This window comes from Delphinapterus leucas, chromosome 16 (assembly GCF_059928025.1).
Source record: "Delphinapterus leucas isolate spDelLeu-1000000601 "Yukka" chromosome 16, BTC_Dleu_Yukka2, whole genome shotgun sequence".
NCBI classification, from domain to species: domain Eukaryota; kingdom Metazoa; phylum Chordata; class Mammalia; order Artiodactyla; family Monodontidae; genus Delphinapterus; species Delphinapterus leucas.
The window spans coordinates 31,032,593-31,050,726 of NC_143144.1; the positions used below are offsets into that span (position 1 = coordinate 31,032,593).

At 43.7% G+C, this 18,134-nt stretch overlaps 1 protein-coding gene across 8 annotated transcripts in view; it reads right to left on the bottom strand.

Moving 5' to 3' along the window:
• The window catches only part of KCNMA1 (potassium calcium-activated channel subfamily M alpha 1), a 747,639-nt gene that overhangs the window by 78,361 nt on the left and 651,144 nt on the right, over positions 1 to 18,134 (bottom strand). For all 8 annotated transcript variants that reach the window (XM_089897739.1, XM_030764574.2, XM_030764569.2 and 5 more), the window contains one exon: positions 17,330 to 17,423. In XM_089897739.1, coding sequence (XP_089753865.1) covers positions 17,330 to 17,423 — 94 coding nt within the window. The remainder of the gene's footprint in view (positions 1 to 17,329; positions 17,424 to 18,134) is intronic.

The following is an 18,134-nucleotide window of genomic DNA, read 5'->3' on the forward strand; positions in this document are numbered from 1 at the left end:
CAACCAGTAAGACAGGAACACAACCCCACTCATTAAAAAAAAAAAGTGAGACGGCAAAAAAATATGTCACAGATGAAGGAACGAGGTAAAAACCTATAAGACCAAATAAATGAAGAGGAAATAGGCAATCTACCTGAAAAAGAATTCAGAGTAATGATAGTAAAGATGATCCAGTATCTAGGAAATAGAATGGAGGCACAGATTTAGAAAATACAAAAATGTTTAACAAAGATCTAGAAGAACTAAAGTACAAACAGAGATGAACAACACAATAACTGAAATGAAAAATACACTAGAAGGAATCAATAACAGAATAACTGAGGCAGAAGAACGAATAAGTGAGCTGGAAGACAAAATGGTGGAAATAACTGCCAAGGAGCAAAATAAAAAAGATTGAAAAGGATTGAAGACAACCTCAGAGACCTCTGGGACAACACTAAACACACCAACATTCGAATTATAGGGCCCTCAGAAAAAGAAGAGAGAAAGAAAGGGTCTCAGAAAATATTTGAAGAGATTATAGTTGAAAACTTCCCTAACATGGGAAAGGAAGTAGTCACCTAAGTCCAGGAAGAACAGAGAGTCCTATACAGGATATACCCTAGGAAAAACACACCAAGACACATATTAATCAAAGTAACACAAATTAAATTCAAAGAAAAATATTAAAAGCAGCAAGGGGAAAAACAAAAAATAACATACAAAGGAATCCCCATAAGGTTATCAGCTGATTTTTCAGCAGAAACTCTGCAGGCCAGAAGGGAGTGGCAGGATATACATAAAGTGATGAGAGAGAAAAACCTACAACCAAGATTACTCTACCCAGCAAGGATCTCATTCAGATTCGATGGAGAAATCCAAAGCTTTTCAGACAAGCAAAAACTAAGAGAATTCAGCACCAACAAACCAGCTTTACAATAAATGCTAAAGAAACTTCTCTAGGTGAGAAACACAAGAGAAGAAAAAGACCCACAAAAACAAACCCAAAACAATTAAGAAAATGGTAATAGGAACATACATATCGATAATCACCTTGCATGTAAATGGATTAAATGCCCCAACTGAAAGACACAGACTGGCTGAATGGATACAAAAACAAGACCCATATATATGCTGTCTACAAGGGACCCACTTCAGACCTAGGGACACATACAGACTGAAAGTGAGGGGATGGAAAAAGATATTCCATGCAAATGGAAATCAAAAGAAAGCTGGAGTAGCAGTACTCATATCAGATAAAATAGACTTTAAAATAAAGACTGTTAGGGCTTCCCTGGTGGTGCAGTGGTTGACAGTCCGCCTGCCCATGCAGGGGACATGGGTTCGTGCCCCGGTCCGGGAAGATCCCACATGCCGCGGAGCGGCTGGGCCCGTGAGCCACGGCCACTGAGCCTGCGTGTCCAGAACCTGTGCTCCGCAACGGGAAAGGCCACAACAGTGAGAGGCCCACGTACCGCAAAAAAAAAAAGACTGTTACAAGAGATAAGGAGGGACATTATATAATGATCAAACGATCAATCCAAGAAGAAGATATAACAACTATAAATGTTAGGAGAACCTCAATACATATGGCAAATGCTAACAACCATGAAAGGAGAAATTGACAGTAACACAATAATAGTAGGGACTTTAACACCCCACCTACACCAATGGGCAGATCATCCAAACAGAGAATAAATAAGGAAACACAAGCTTTAAATGACACAATAGACCAGATAGATTTAATTGATATTTATAGAACATTCCACCCAAAACTGGCAGAACACACATTCTTCTCAAGTGCACATGGAACATTCTCCAGGATAGATCATATCTTGGGTCACAAATCAAGCCTCAGAAAACTTAAGAAAATTGAAATCGTATCAAGCATCTTTTCTGACCACAACGCTATGAAATTGGAAATCAGTTACAGGAAAAAAAATGTAGAAAACACAAATACATGGAGGCTAAACGGTGTGCTACTAAATAACCAAGAGATCACTGGAAAAATCAAAGAAGAAATTAAAAAATACATAGAAACAAATGGCAATGAAAACATGACAACCCAAAACCTATGGTATGCAGCAAAAGCAGTTCTAAGAGGGAAGTTTATAGCAATTCAATCTCACCTCAAGAAACAAGAAAAATCGCAAATAAACAATCTAACCCTACACTAGAGAAAGAAGAACAAAGAAAACCCAAAGCCAGTAGAAGGAAAAAAATCATAAAGATCAGAGCAGAAATACATGAAGTAGAAATGAAGAAAACAATAGCAAAGATCAATAAAACTAAAAGCTGGATCTTTGAGAAGATAAACAAAATTGATAAACCATTAGCCAGACTCATCAAGAAAAAAAGGGAGAGGATGCAAATCAACAGAATTAGAAATGAAAAAGGAGAAATCACAACTGACACTGCAGAAATACAAAGGATTATAAGAGACTCCTACAAACAACTACACACCAATAAAATGGACAACCACAAAGAAATGGACAAATTCTTGGAAAGGTACAATTTTCCAAGACTGAACCAGGAAGAATTAGAAAATATAAACAGACCTATCACAAGTAATGAAATTGAAACTGTAATTAAAAACCTTCCAACAAACAAAAGTCCAGGACCAGGTAGCTTCACAGGCAAATTCTATCAAACATTTAGAGAAGAGCTAACACCTATCCTTCTCAAACTCTTCCAAAAAATTGCAGAGGGAGAAACACTCCCAAATAATTTCTACAAAGCCATCATCACCCTGATGCAAAAACCAGAAAAAGATATCACAAAAAAAGAAAACTATACAACAATATCACTGATGAACATAGATGCAAAAATCCTGAACAAAATACTAGCAAACAGAATCCAACAACAAAGGATCATACACCATGATCAAGTGGGATTTATCCCAGGGATGAAAGGATTCTTCAATATACGCAAATCAATCAGTGTGATACACCACATTAACAAATTAAGGAATAAAAATCATATGATCATCTCAATAGATGCAGAAAAAGCTTCTGACAAAATTCAACACCGATTTATGATCAAAACTCTCCAGAAAATGGGCACAGAGGGAACCTACCTCAATATAATAAAGGCCATATATGACAAGCCCACAGCAAGCATCATACTCAATGATGAAAAACTGAAAGCATTGCCACTAAGATCAGGAACAAGACAAGGATGCCCACTCTCGCCACTCTTATTCAACATAGTTTTGGAAGTCCTAGCCATGGCAATCAGAGAAGACAAAGAAATAAAAGGAATACAAATTGGAAAAGAAGAAGTAAAACTGTCACTGTTTGCAGATGACATGATACTATACATAGAAAATCCTAAAGATGCCACCAGAAAACTACTAGAACTAATCAATGAATTTGGTAAGGTTGCAGAATACAAAATTAATGCACAGAAATCGCTGGTATTCCTATATATCAACAACAAAAAAAAATCAGAAAGAGAAATTAAGGAAACACTCCCATTTACCATCACAACAAAAAGAATAAAATACCTAGGAATAAACCTGCCTAAGTAGGCGAAAGACTTGTACTCAGAAAACTATAAAACACCGATGAAAGAAATCAAAGATGACATAAACAGATGGAGAAATATATCATACCATGTTCTTGGACTGGAAGAATCAATATTGTGAATATGACTATACTACCCAAAGCAATCTACAGATTCAAAGCAATCTACAGATTCAATGCAATCCCTATCAAACTACCAATGGCACTCTTCACAGAATTAGAACAGAAAATTTTACAATTTGTATGGAAACCAAAAGACCTCGAACAGCCAAAGCAATCTTGGGAAAGAAAAACGGAGTTGGAGGAATCAGGCTCCTCAAGTTTGAACTATACCACAAAGCTACAGTAATCAAGACAGTATGGTACTGGCACAAAAACAGAAATATAGATCAGTGGTACAGGGTAGAATGCCCAGAGATAAACCCATGCACATATGGTCACCTAATTTATGACAAAGGAGGCAAGAACATAAAATGGAGAAAAGACAGCGTCTTCAATAAGTGGTGCTGGGAAAACTGGACAGGTACATGTAAAAGAATGAAATTAGAACACTCCCTAACACCATACACAAAAATAAACTCAAAATGGATTAAAGACCTAAATGTAATGCCAGACACTATAAAACACTTAGAGGAAAGCACAGGCAGAACACTCTGTGACATAAATCACAGCAAGATCCTTTTTGACCCTCCTCCTAGAGTAATGGAAATAAAAGCAAAAATAAACAAATGGGACCTAATGTAACTTAAAAGCTTTCGTACAGCAAAGGAAATGATAAACAAGACAAAAAGACATCCCTCATAATGGGAGAAAATATTTGCAAATGAAACAACAAAGGATTAATCTCCAAAATATACAAACAGCTCATGGAGCTCAACAACAAAAAACCAAACAATTCAATTTAAAAAATGGGCAGAAGACCTAAATAGACATTTCACCAAGGAAGACATACAGATGGCCAAGAGGCACATGAAAAAATGCTCAACACTAATTATTAGAGAAATGCAAATCAAAACTATAATGAGGTATCACTTCATGCCAGTCAGAATGGCCATTATCAAACAGTCTAGAAACAATAAATGCTGGAAAGGGTGTGGTGAAAAGGGAACCCTCCTGCACTTTTGGTGGGAATGTAAATTGATACAACCACTATGGAAAACATTACGCAGGTTCCTTAAAAACCTAAAAACGGAACTACCATATGACCCAGCAATCCCACTACTGGGCATATACCCTGAGAAAACCATAATTCAAAAAGAGACATGCACCACAAAGTTCACTACAGCACTATTTACAATAGCCAGGACATGGAACCAACCTAGATGTCCACTGACAGATGAATGGATAAAGAAGATGTGGTACATATATACAGTGGAATATTACTCAGCCATAAAAAGAAAGGAAATTGAGTTATCTGTAGTGAGGTGGATGGATCTAGAGTCTGTCATACAGAGTGAAGTAAGTCAAAAAGAGAAAAACAAATACCGTATGCTAACACATATATATGGAATCTAAAAAAAAAAATGGTGCTGATGAACCTAGTTGCACGGCCGGAATAAAGATGTAGACATAGAGAATGGACTTGAGGACACGGGGTGGGAGGGGGAAGCTGAGGCGAAGTGAGAGTAGCATCGACATATATACACTACCGAATGTAAAACAGTTAGCTAGTGGGAAGCAGCTGCATAGCACAGAGAGATCAGCTCAGTGCTTTGCGATGACCTACAGGGGTGGGATAGGGAGGGTGGGAGGGAGGCTCAAGAGGGAGGGGATATGGGGACATATGTATGCATATGGCTGATTCACTTTGGTGTACAACAGAAACTAACACAGTATTGTAAAGCAATTATACTCCAATAAAGATCTATTAAAAAAATGTTTCCTACTGAAAAAAAATAAAAAGTAAATAAACAAGCCTGATGATCAATTGTCCCTCAGTGAAAAGAAAAAAAGACAGCTTTTTAATGTCAAGCCTCATTAACTAGGGCAGAGATTTGGGTACACCAGGTATCATTTGACACTAGGGCTGTAAGCCAGGATTTGCACTGGAACATCTAGAAGCCTCAGGGAAGTCTCAGTAGTAAGCCACGCTGCACTCCGTACTTCCTGCAAGCCTCTCAGCCTGCCCCGGATCATTTAAATATAAGTCATCCAGGATGTTACTAAAAGGGGCTGATCTGAAGACTGTCAAAAACCTCCCTGAACAAAGATATTTCCGTTCCTGATCAGCCATGGTACCTGAAATTTGAACTTTGGTTTCTTCAATCAGTAAAGCAATCAATAAACGGGAATCCCCTCTTCTGTGCCGGGAATGGAGGATACCGCAATGTTGAAGGTACAGTTCCTAGTCAGAGAGTTATAATACAGCGAGCAAGAGTGAAAATGTCCATCAACGGTTGTGATACACTGTGGTAAGTGTTATAGCAAAGTGAATGTACAAGGTGGTCTGAGAACACCAGGAAAGCTGTGAATTGCCTGGTATTTGAGTAACATCAAGAAAGGCTTTGCAAAGAAGATAACTTTTTTTTTTTTAATTTTTATTTTGCGGTACGTGGGCCTCTCACTGCTGTGGCCTCTCCCGCTGCGGAGCACAGGCTCTGGACGCGCAGGCCCAGTGGCCGTGGCTCACGGGCCCAGCCGCTCCGCGGCATGTGGGATCTTCCCGGACCGGGGCACGAACCCATGTCCCCTGCATCGGCAGGCGGACTCTCAACCACTGTACCACCAGGGAAGCCCAGAAGATAACTTTTGATCTGAGCCCTGAAAGGTAAGGAGGAATCTCAGCATATTATAGTCATGATCCACTAGGAGCCATTCAGATGATTGAGACCCAAAAGAAAAGAGCCAAAGAAAGGCACCCCAAACCATGGTTGGAGATGTCGTATTGCCTGACCTGAGGTACAGAAGACCTGAGCTGCCCTCAGATGTGCGATGGGAGTCAAGTGGAAGAGATGGATTCGACTGATTATGACCAATGGAGCTCAGACTAGGGATTTAGATAGAGCCAAACTCAAGTTTCCAGAAAGGAAGAACGTTATACAAATGGAAGGTATTTTAAAAATGACATGGGTTGTTTCCCAAGGCAGTGGATTTCTCATCATTTGAGACATTCCTGAGGAGCTGTGTATATAGATCGGATTTCATTATAAATTTCATTATAAATGTTGGGTGAGCCTAGAAGACTTTTAAGCACTCTTCTCTCAATGAACGAGTGCTGACTGGAAGGATTTCGGAAATACTGAACCACTGTTGGGTATCAAAAGGCTGGAGGGCGTGGAGTAAGCATAGAAAAGTTGTTTTGGGAGCAAAGACGGGAGATAAGAAGCACTGAAGACTGATTACTAGAACTGCTTCTCATTAACTAGATTCACTAGACATCTGGGAGGAAGCTTGGAATGTGATTGATTTCAGCAACATGAGAGTCACTAGCTACTTTGGGCCAGACAGGATACATTTCTTTGCCATGTCTGTTCCTGTAGCAACGTAAGTGCCACAGGCTGGCTTAGGCTACTTGTCTACAGGAACTTCTCCTTCTAAATTGGACTTTGTATTAATAGGAGAAAGCCCAAGCATTTGCCATGGAGCACAACAACCAATAGTGCTTTGGTTGGGGGGCGGGGGGAAGGAGGGCCATCAGAAACCTCCCTGAACAAAGTATCCCAACATTATCAGTTTACAGAACAACAAAGACAATCACTTTCACGGGCTCTCGGACAACTCCTTAAAGATTTACTTGGAACCGAGGCCCAATACTAGATATTGCCTTTCACATCTTAACTATTTTATATATTTCCTCAACTCAGAAAGTAATCCCAACTCCCCCAAAATGTACCATAATCGATTCAAGGCTCATTTGCCACTTACCACTTAGCCAACGTACAAACCTTATTTCAGGGTAAAACTATGAGGTGAAGTGTATCTGCTGTGTAGTTGTTATGGTCTGAATTGTGTCCCCGCCCCCATAAAATTTGTATGTTGTAGTCCTAACCCCTAGTATCTCAGACTGTAACTGTATTCTTTTTTTTTTTTTTTTTTTACCGTATGTGGGCCTCTCACTGTTGTGGCCTCTCCCGTTGCCGAGCACAGGCTCCAGACGCGCAAGCTCAGCGGCCATGGCTCACGGGCCCAGCCGCTCCGCGGCATGTGGGATCTTCCCGGACCGGGGCACGAACCCGCGTCCCCTGCATCGGCAGGCGGACTCTCAACCACTGCACCACCAGGGAAGCCCTGTAACTGTATTTTGAGATATGGTCTTTAAAGAGGTAATTCAGTTAAAATGAGGTCATTAGGGTAGGCCCTAATCCAATATGACTGTCGTCTTTATAAGAAAAGGAAATTTGGGCACAAACATGTACAGAGGGAGGATGATGTGAAGTCATGGGGAGAAGATGGCCATCTACCAGCCAAGGAGAGAGGCCTGAAACAGATCCTTCCTTTGAGGCCTCAGAAGGAACCAACCCTGCCAACAGCTTGATCTTGGACTTCCAACCTCCAGAACCGTGAGAAAATAAATGTCTGTTGTTTAACACACCCAGTCTGTAGTACTTTGTTATGGCAGCCTGAGCAAATTAATACAACAGCGCACCTTAAAGAAGAACGGGCACAATGTACCAGATGTCACTCCACTGATGACCCTGGCTGTCCTTCTTGCACCTTAGGGCTCAGCTGTTCATTTAAAGGAGAAAAGCATCCTGCCATCAGTTTAGGAATACATGGAAACATGCCAGAAAGACACAGTACCTTCATGAAAGAGTTTGGGCCACATACGTACACAATTGGATCTGCTCTATCTGGAAGGAAGCTTCTCCCCCAGTCTTTAACTTGCATTTGAGGATCAATACTTATGACAGTCCAACCAAAGAAAACAAGAAACCCGGACACTAGCCAGTTAATTTGTTCAGTGGAACCAAGAGAGTTGACCCCCCAAGGGAGTGTTTGGAAGTGGATACCACTGAGGGCAGAAAACCACCTATTTCTTTAGTGATTAAGTATACTGGCTCCAGAGCCAAAATGTCTTTCATCAGGTTTTGGCTCATCTACTACTTGCTACATTGTGCCTTGCCTCAGTTTCTTTATCTGTAAAATGGGAATGTTAAACATCATCATTAGTTAATGGATTCAACTTGAGGGTTGCCTGAGTAAAGACATGGCATGCACTTAGCGCAGAACTTGACACAGAGCATGCCCTCAATAAAGGTTAACTACTGTTATTATTATCATTCTTTATACTTTGCTTAGAACTCACTTATATATTTGTAGCTGTTACAATGGTGAAAGGAGACAGGAAACAGAAAGTGGTTCAATAATAAAGGTGTGGGGTCCTCCTATTACTCTGACTACTATACTACTACTACTACTGCTGCTACTAAGATGACTAGCCATCATGGGTTGAGCTCCTATAAATGTTGCTGCGCTAAAACTTTCACCTACATTTTGTGATTTACTCATCACAATGATACTTACGGGTAATTTCTGTTATTATCACCCACTGGTACAGATGGGAAACAGAGTGGATAAGTAATGTAGAGAAGACAGTTAGTGGGAAGAGAACACTGCTTTGCCCAGAGAGGTCTTCTTAACTGGAAGTCAGTGCAGCGTGGCCCCCATCTCACCCCCTCCCACTTGCAGGAGGCAGCTGGATCGTGCTCATTCCCCACTGCAGCGCCCCAAGCCACAGTGCCCTCTACGTTGCAAAAAAGAAAAGCAGCATGGCGGGCATTTATGAAATGCACAGCTGGTGTGAATTATCAGTAGAAAATTTCCCCATGAGCCCCTGTCAGGACAATGTGCTAAGGAGAGCCTCAATAATCAACTAAGGCTGGGTGAGTTTTTGTCTTGTCCCAATATCTGAAGACTCCATTTAGGAATACCCACATTTTTATAACAACCGAGGAGCTCCAGTGAGTTAAATTTTTCATAGCTATGCTTCTTGAATCTCAGCTCATACCTCCAAAGTCTGCAGCTAGATATTAAGCATACCTCACTTCAAGAAAAGAATAAAAGATCATTGTCTTGAGGGTCTGCAGAGCAAGGAATGCCGCTTGCCATCAATTAATCTCAGGAAGTAAACTAAATGCCCAGCTAGAGCAGACACACAAAAAGCTTGCCTTGAAGACAACAGCCTAAAGCAAAACCACAAATCTCTTTTCTAGCAAACCTGCTGTGAAGAAGGTGGCATTATATTTTAAAGAGCACAGTTCCTCTTGGAGGAAAATTCGAATTTTTTTGTGTGGCCGTGGGTTCGATGCTGGACTTCAGAAATTTACATTAATGTGCAAGTACAAACCAAACCAAACCGACAAACAAAAGGTATGAAAGAGGAAAGTTACCAAATGGTTTTAAAATTGCATCCTTTCCCTTGCTTGATTTTCAGGACCTCGTTTCTCATCACATGATAAGGCCCTTCCTATCATTACAAGCGTCCCATCTAGATTGAGGCCATCTCTGCAGAAGTCTCCCTGGGAAACAGGAGGCTTGATAAAATTGGGCCATTTCTCATGCCTCTGCAGGCCTTTCACCCCAGTGGCAAAGACTGATTTTACTGAGTATCTGTTATGTCAGGCACCATAGTAAGGGTACCAGAACGCTTCTGAAGCCTCCCGGTTTGCTTCAAATATTCCTCCTGTGCTGTCCTCCTCCATAACCTCAGAGACAGACGTGGCTTTCCCCTCCTGGGAGCCCTTAACAGAAGTAAGATGCTCTTTCAGAGATAATGATTTGCACAACTGTCTTATCCATTAGCTGGTGATGTTCTTCAGGGCAGGGAACTCCTGTTTTACTCTTCCACACATTTCCGGAACCCCGCAGAGGACCCAGTAAACAACCAACTACCAAGAGAAGCTGATGAATGATCTCTGGTCTCTGAACATCTCAAATCATTCAACAGAAACTCCCCCAGACCCTCTATGCAGACCAGAAAAAGTGTTCAGTGAGAGCCCCTTCGCCTTTGACATCTTGTAACCATTTGTTTGAGGAACAATCAAGGCTCTTGCGCTGTTTTTTCCACTTTACAGGGACAGTACTTGAAATTAGGGCATCGTGATCGGAAGGAAGGGAGACTCTGTAGTATGTCTCTAACCAGTCAGGCTGCCTGCAATGTGCCTGAAGCCAGCCGCTGTAACTGATCAGCAGACAGGACTCGTGTCTGATGTCCAATGCGGTCAACACAGCTGTTCTTAACAACTGTTTAGTGCTCCAGTGCCAGGGCGGAACATTTCTGTGAGAAGGGTCCCCGTCACGTGAAGCTCCTCCCACTGCTCTGATTCCCGTAAGCAGTGGTTCTTGAAGCGTGACCCCACACCAGCTGCCTCAGCATCACCTGGGAGCCTGAGAGAAATACAGTTCTCCAGCCAGACCTACTGAATCAAGCTGTGTCAACAAGGTGCTCCAGATGACTCTGATGCATGCTGAAATGTGAGGATCACTGCTGTAAAGGTTTGCCCAAATGGAGAGGCTTTGTGGTTTGAGGCAATCCTACCAAAGTTAGCAACTATTCGCAACATACGGACTGGAAGGCTATGGTTCTTTTCAACGAGGCCGGGATCAGAGTGAGGCCATCGAGGGGCCTCAGTGCAAAACGGAAGGAGGCACCTCACACGCCCCATTGTAGTCCTGGCCCTGTTATTCAAATGGAGAATGCAGCTCTGGTGACAAAAGTGCGCCCAGGTCACCTGCTCTGACTCTCGCTCTGTGACTCTCTGGAACTTGAGGGGTTGTGTCAACACTTGATAGAAATTTCTAACCTGGAAGCCACGCATATGACCCTCTCTTGCTGACGTCTACCTCCAAGAGCTAATCAGCAAATAAACCAGCATAGAAAGGCAAATGAAATATTCTTTCTTATCAAGTGCAATGATTATAATTCAGTTTTCCACCCTCCTTGCTTCCCATCGCTTCTTCCACTCCACAGAAGACAACGTCGCAGGCAGTAGCTAAGTCCTTCAGGGCAACGTTCAGGAGCCGCAGGTCACATGCATGGGTCTCTGGCTGCAGCAGCCACAGGAGACCGGAGGGGGTCTCAGGTGGTCTCCTCAAAAGGGCCCATACTTAGGTTTTCAGCACCGTAAATGGTTCTGACTCAACGGATCCGCTTCTTTCTTGGGTGCATTTTATTTCTGGGTGAATTCTATTTCCTGCTAGGTCGCAAGGATCCTGACTTGGGGATTCTGCCCTAACTCATCCTTCAAAGCTGCCTCCACTGTCCTATGTAATGCTCGTCTCTCCTGAGACACGGCTGCCCCCTACCCCCACCCCCATCTCCCCGAGGTGGCCAACCTTGGAGCCACCTAGAGAAAACCTTCAGGCCACACTGGCCAAACTTTCTGTATCTCTCTACTTGCACTTTTTTTTTTCTTCTGCCCAACAAGTAAACAATCAAGAACTGCTGCTCCCTAGTATGTCATCTCTTGCTAGACAGCCACCGTCCTCAGAGCAAGAAGGAAGTTACTGCCTTTATTTATATCTGGGAGACCAGCCGGGAGAGCTGACTGTTCTTCAGCCCTGGAGGAGAGTGGACAACACGCTTCTGAAATGAGGGGACAGGATAATGACCCTCTGCTGCGTATGCAATGTGTCCACGGACGTGTGTCAAATCCACCAAGCCTCGGGATGACGAGACCCACCATTTCTTTCTTCTGCAGTCCCTTGAGGGCCTGTCATTTGCTATGTGTTTGTGCATTAAGAGGTGAATTTACTTAGCTGAGCTGTCCTGGCCTTCCTTCTTCATTCTGCCCAGCGAAAGAGACTGGTAGAGTGGCATTCTGTCCCCAACTCTGAGTGGGCTCAGGCCACTTTGCCATTTTCTATTACTACAACCTTTCAAGCTGGCAGTCCTAACAAAAAGACCCCATGAGAGGTAGGCGTCAAAAGGGAGAGGCTGGGACTTAACAAGCAGATGAGTTTATTTCATTTAATGATCAGTTGGGGCCCAAGAGGATAATCTGTTTTACTCCAATCACATTTCCACTCTGATTCAGAAAACAAATATCTAATATTTCCTGGGTCTTATGACATGAAGCTCCTTTCACAGCATTCAGTATCTGTTTTTAGTGCTGTCAGTTATCCTTGCTAGCCTGGCTGGGAGCTATCTCTTTGTGTAAGGCGTCCACCCAACACATCCTGGGTAAATCCTCATAGCCCGTGGTATCTTACACCAAGTCCCCTCTAGCACCTGAGGGAAGAGGCGCTACTGTCATTATGTCAGGAATGCTGTGTGTCCTTCTTGGGAAGACTGTTTAGCCCACGTCTGGTCCACTATTCTGAAGCAGACCCTGAACGGTTTGGTACCCAGAGGTACCACGGGTCTCCAGAAGGCGCTGATGGAGGGTTCTAAACCCGTCCTTATACTTTCATCAGTGATCCTCCCAAATCACAAGTTAGGGCACTGCCTCCTCAAAAACCAGCAAGGTTTTGGCCTATGACAGGAAAGGCCTTCGGTGCCAGAATATGCTCCTATTTTCAACTCCAGTTATGCAACTCCAAGGATGCCTTTCTCCAGCCACATCAAGCCACCTGCGATGGCCTGAGCACTTTCCTATTCCCCTCATTTGAACCCAAACCATCTGGGTTCAGATCTTCCCAATTAGGTAAGACTGACTAGATTTACTACTCTTTACATCTCTGTGACTCAATTTCCTTATCTGTAAAATTGACGAGAGAGCAATCCCTCCTCCTGGAGCTGTAGTTAGGATTCCATGGATTAACAGGCCTAACGCTCTTGAAACGATGCCTGGTACCTAGTAAACGATGGACAAGGGTGGCTAGTGCTATTAGTCGAGAATCCTCCATATCCTTCACAACCCAGGCTCAGCCTCCCAGACCAGAGGTAATGAGGGCACCCTCTGCTCCCACAGCCCATGCTGGTAGGTCTCTACTCTGTCCTTATTCCGTTTTGCTGTATATGCGTGTCTGTCTCCCACATCACACCGCGAGCATTTTGAAGACATGTAACCCATGTAGCTTGAGGAGTGTAATCCATCTTACTTTACACCCCTCAAAGACCTTCCACAACATCTTGAATACGGTAGGCTCTCTCTAAACATTTCCCAGATACGAATTAATCTGAGAAAAGAAATAGAAGCAGGCAGCTAAAATGCGTAACTTTTCGGGTTGCATTTGAGGACACAGTGTGGGAGCCTGGGCATCTCCCCCATTACCATCTACCCACTGAAGACATATTCTCAGCAGCCAAAAAGCATCTGTGAAGGTAACTACTCGAAGGTGGTTGTGAGAAGAACCAAATGTGACAGTAACTGGGGCTGGGATTTAGGAATCCAAGGATCTCCTTCAATTGGAGTCAAAATGGTGTCCAATGAACTTTCTTTTTCCTAAAGAGTGTTTCTAGACAGATTTCACTAGAGAGTCAATGGGGTCTGGGAGGCCGCCAAATTAAGAACCCTTGACTTAGCTATTCAGAGATAAAGTTCCTGCCCTCTAGAGCCTCACGACTGAAGGAAGACAGAGCTTTCCTGACAGGGCACAAACCCACTGAGTGGGGAGAACGGGGCAATAGGTACTTGGCGATTTTAGAGGAAAACTAGGAGAGGCTCCTTAAATAATTCCCTGTGACGAGACCCACAGGGAGATGAATACAGGGCCCCGGTTAACTCCTCAGCCTGCTCCTTTGTAGGATTTGAAGCCAAAGGTCTCTATCGTGACACACAGACCCCTGGCCTGGAGCACAGACGCTCACCATTTGGCTCAATCTGGCTGTGAGGGGTGTTTTCTGGGTCAGGGTAACCACAAAACATACGGCCTCAGGATCCAGACACGCAAAGCGAGGCAGTTCACCGAATGATTGCGCAGAGTCAAGCGACCCTTACAAACCAGGGTAGACCCTGCTACCAGAACAAAGGGGAGACAAAGACCATTAGTGCAGAGCCCCTGTAGCATTTCCTGCTGGCAGACGGCTTGCAAGGACCCCTCACGCAGGAGCCTGTTTTATTTGCAGAGGCCACAGTGGTAAATTAAAGCCCAGCCCAGCCCATTCTGGGCTCTCCGGTTTCTCTTGGAACTGTTCCTATCATTGCCCGTAGGCCACTAAAACCTGCCCCCATTCAGAATGATTGATTCTGCAGCAAGCCACAAACTCAGGTCGAAACACCCACTTCAAATGAGTCATTAGTCTCCTTTATGGATGTTTCAGGCCACAGGGAATAGGACCTGGGAGTCCTATCTTTTGTAGAGTAGAAAGGGAGTGTTTGAAGATGTCGCAGGGGAGGACCTAGGGAAACCTCAAGGTGGTACAGGAACCCCTCTGTTTGCTGTCAATTAGCAAGAGGGAGCTAGAAAAGATAAGCCCCTGCCACCTCACGTCCAGGGCCAGGGATTCAAACCAAACCAAACCAAACCGCGCATGGGCTCTTCGTTCCTACCCAGGAAATGAAGGGCAACAGAGAGAGGGCTCAACACCCTGTCTTGGCTCCCACACCAGACAGAGTCTGTAGGGTACCCGGAACACAGAAAGTCAAGGTGAAGGAGGAGCGTCTGAGACTTTCTGACTTGTCATGGGACAGCCCGTTCCAGCTGAGCAGCAATCGAGGTGGTCGTGGGCTAGTGGGGTAAAGTGCCCTGGTGACAGTAGCCATGGCCATAGCAGCAGCCCAAAGGCACCAACACCAGAAACCCGAGTTCTGTAGCTTGGCAAGTTTCAGCTCACCGCCTGCCCCACGTTTAGCAATTCTGATGTACCGTGGAGCAGACAGCTCCAGCCTGGGATGACTGCCTTCCTCAGCCCCTCTCCGACAGGCAATGAAAGCAAGACCCACTTTGAAAATTCTCCCCCATCATGCAAACTGACACAGGCATGCTTTTCAAAAGCCCACAGCCAATCTGTTGATCATTACTTATTTACAAAGGGCTTCGGGCACAGAGTCCTGTAAAAACCATACTTGTTACAGTACATACTAGCTTTTTCTGCTTGTGGAAAAAAAGTCCCCCCAAGGCTACCTCAAACCATCACTTTCTATTGCACATAAAATATAGCGTGTAACACTAAAGTATTTAATATATAGGGTATAATATATATACAGGAAAGGCATTTGTGTAGAAGTATGTTACCCTGGATTTGGTAATTTGATGTTTTGCTGAAGGCTACGACTTAAAGAAGCTTCCACCTCGTACAGAAGACCTGTCATCTTGGTACCCAAGAGCCAACAGAAGAAAGAAGTACCCTTAAGCAGCAAAACTTTGACACAGCTTTGAAGCATATGAAAACAGTATAACTCCTCAGAATTATTATTACTCAAGATCAGAGAAGTGAGCCATACTTTACATAGCAAACAGGGACAGGGAATTTGGCTCCAATGGTTTCAGATTTTTCAGACTTCTCTTTATTTATTTATTTGCTTCTCTAAATTTAGGCAAAAGAAAGCGCCTGGGCTTTACTTTCAATGGATAAAACTATTAGCATGAGATGAGGCGATTACCTAAAGGTGAGTAAATGCAGAGCGGATGTGAACACGACAACTGGCATCATAAAAGGGAGAGGCTTGGCAGCTGGCACATTTTATTCCTCCTCATAAACCGTAAACAAGCATGCAAATCAGCAACACCCAAGCAAGGCTGAGTGAAGGGAAGCCAGAGAACTGTTGACGAAACATTGAACAGGAAGAGAGGATGGTGACGGAAAAGGACATGGGGCTGGGTGTGTCTTCTCCTGGGACCTGCGTCCTCAACCACATGAAGACGGACTGCCCTCTCTCCACCCTAGAAAGGTGGTCATGGGGAGCCAGGAAGATGCAAATGCTTGGAGAAGGGGAGGAAGGAAGAGGAGATCGCTGTGATTTTTTTAAATCAATAATCAAAGGGAAGAGAGCAGCCAATGGCAATGAAAAGAAGAAATTATCGTCAAGATGGCAGGTATTTCCATGGCAGGAACCATTTGGGGGAAAACAGTGCAAATCTGAAATCACTCCTGTTTCACTGACGTGCTGGAGAGCTAGGATGATGGGGGAAAGAAGCACTGGGATTGGCAGATGAATTGAAGACAGAAAAAGGAAGATGAAAGATGAAGAGTCCAAGGAGAGGATCCAACGGAATTCTACTGAAAATTGACTTCACTTGCCATTTCCTAGAGGAAGCTGCAGTCAAGATAGAAAGAAGAGAAGGAAGGAAGGGTGGAAGGAAGGGAGGCAGGGAGGGAGGGAGGGAGGGAGGGAGGGAGGAGAGAAAGAGAAAGAGAGAGAAAAAGAGTGCACACAAGCTCTATTTCATAATTAATATTGCTTTTAGCCTGAGCAGAACTGGATTACTTTTGAACTTTGCTTTGGCAAGTCCACAGATTATTAGACTTTTTTATCAGTCAAAATCAATTAACAGAAATTTGATTTCAATCGACAGGATAAAGAGAAGGTAATCTTCAGGTTCATTTTTGATTGTGATGATACATCTCACATATGGCCTTAAGTACAGAAAGCAGTCCTCGGAGGGACTCCAGCAGAAAGAGACTTGCTGGAGGCAAACTAACCACACGGGTTCCTCTGATTGGTTGCCGCTGTCATTAGTGCCACTGCTGTTTAGGAACTACACATAGACAGGACTTGGTGACAGCTCAGACTTTAAAGCCTATGTATTTTTCAAACAGCTTTTCAAACTGTTTTTCATGACAGAATTTTTTCAGCTCTATCATTAACTGCTGACAAGCTGACAGAATAAATACTTCAGCCTTTAAGAAGCCATCTAACGATCTCGTCCCCTCCTCCGCCGCGAGCCTGCCGGGGAGGGGAGCCTCTGGGCCTGGCAGGGTGGGGAGGGGGCAAGGACAGGAGAAGGAGCGAGAGGGGGACCCACCGGTGGACCCACCGCGTGGCCCGGGCCCCTATCCTTACCTCATCAGCTTGGGCGAGGAGCTGGGTGAGTTCCGCATGCCTCCGTTGCGCTGCTTTTTTTTGGGTGACAGTGTTGACGGCTGCTCATCTTCAACTGGAAATACAGGCAGTTCATGAGATTATGAACAGCTTGAGGGCAGACTGTGCAATACAGGCAAGATATCAAAGGACACACACTCACGGCTCAGTCACTCACTAGGAATTCATGGCCATCTCTTAGGACCCAATGACAAAGACCAATGCGTTAGTCAAAGAGGCCGGCTTAGAAAAGGTGAGAGCATCACCTCTTGACACTCCAGCGTTTGAACATGCAATTTAAACAGACTAAAACAGCGTGAAAACACCCTGCCATTAGAGAAAAGAAATGATAATCTATCTGTACACCAATACATGTCTGTGTGTGTGTGTGTGTATATATATATATATATATATATATATATATGTATATGTATATATATATAGGAACACTGCATCATTCTGCTTAGAATTTCTTTTTGGTTACTCTGTTTTGCTGGGTAACCAAATAGGTTTTCTTGTAACCAAAATCAGAAGCAGCAGCATAAGAGCTGACAGCTGGTTGCTTCTGCAAAATGGACCAATGTAACCAGGTCCTAATTCCTACATGCCAGAGGAAAGAGCCTTGGGAAGGAGGCAGGGATTTGAGGCCTTAGCAACCAATGTTTCAGTCCGTCAGGACTGGGAACATTGGTATGTTCTGGTTCAAGAACCCCAGCCCAACTCAGCTCTCGTCCCTCCACCTCCCAAGAGGGAGGGCCTGTGTGCATGGGATCCTTTCTTAATTCAT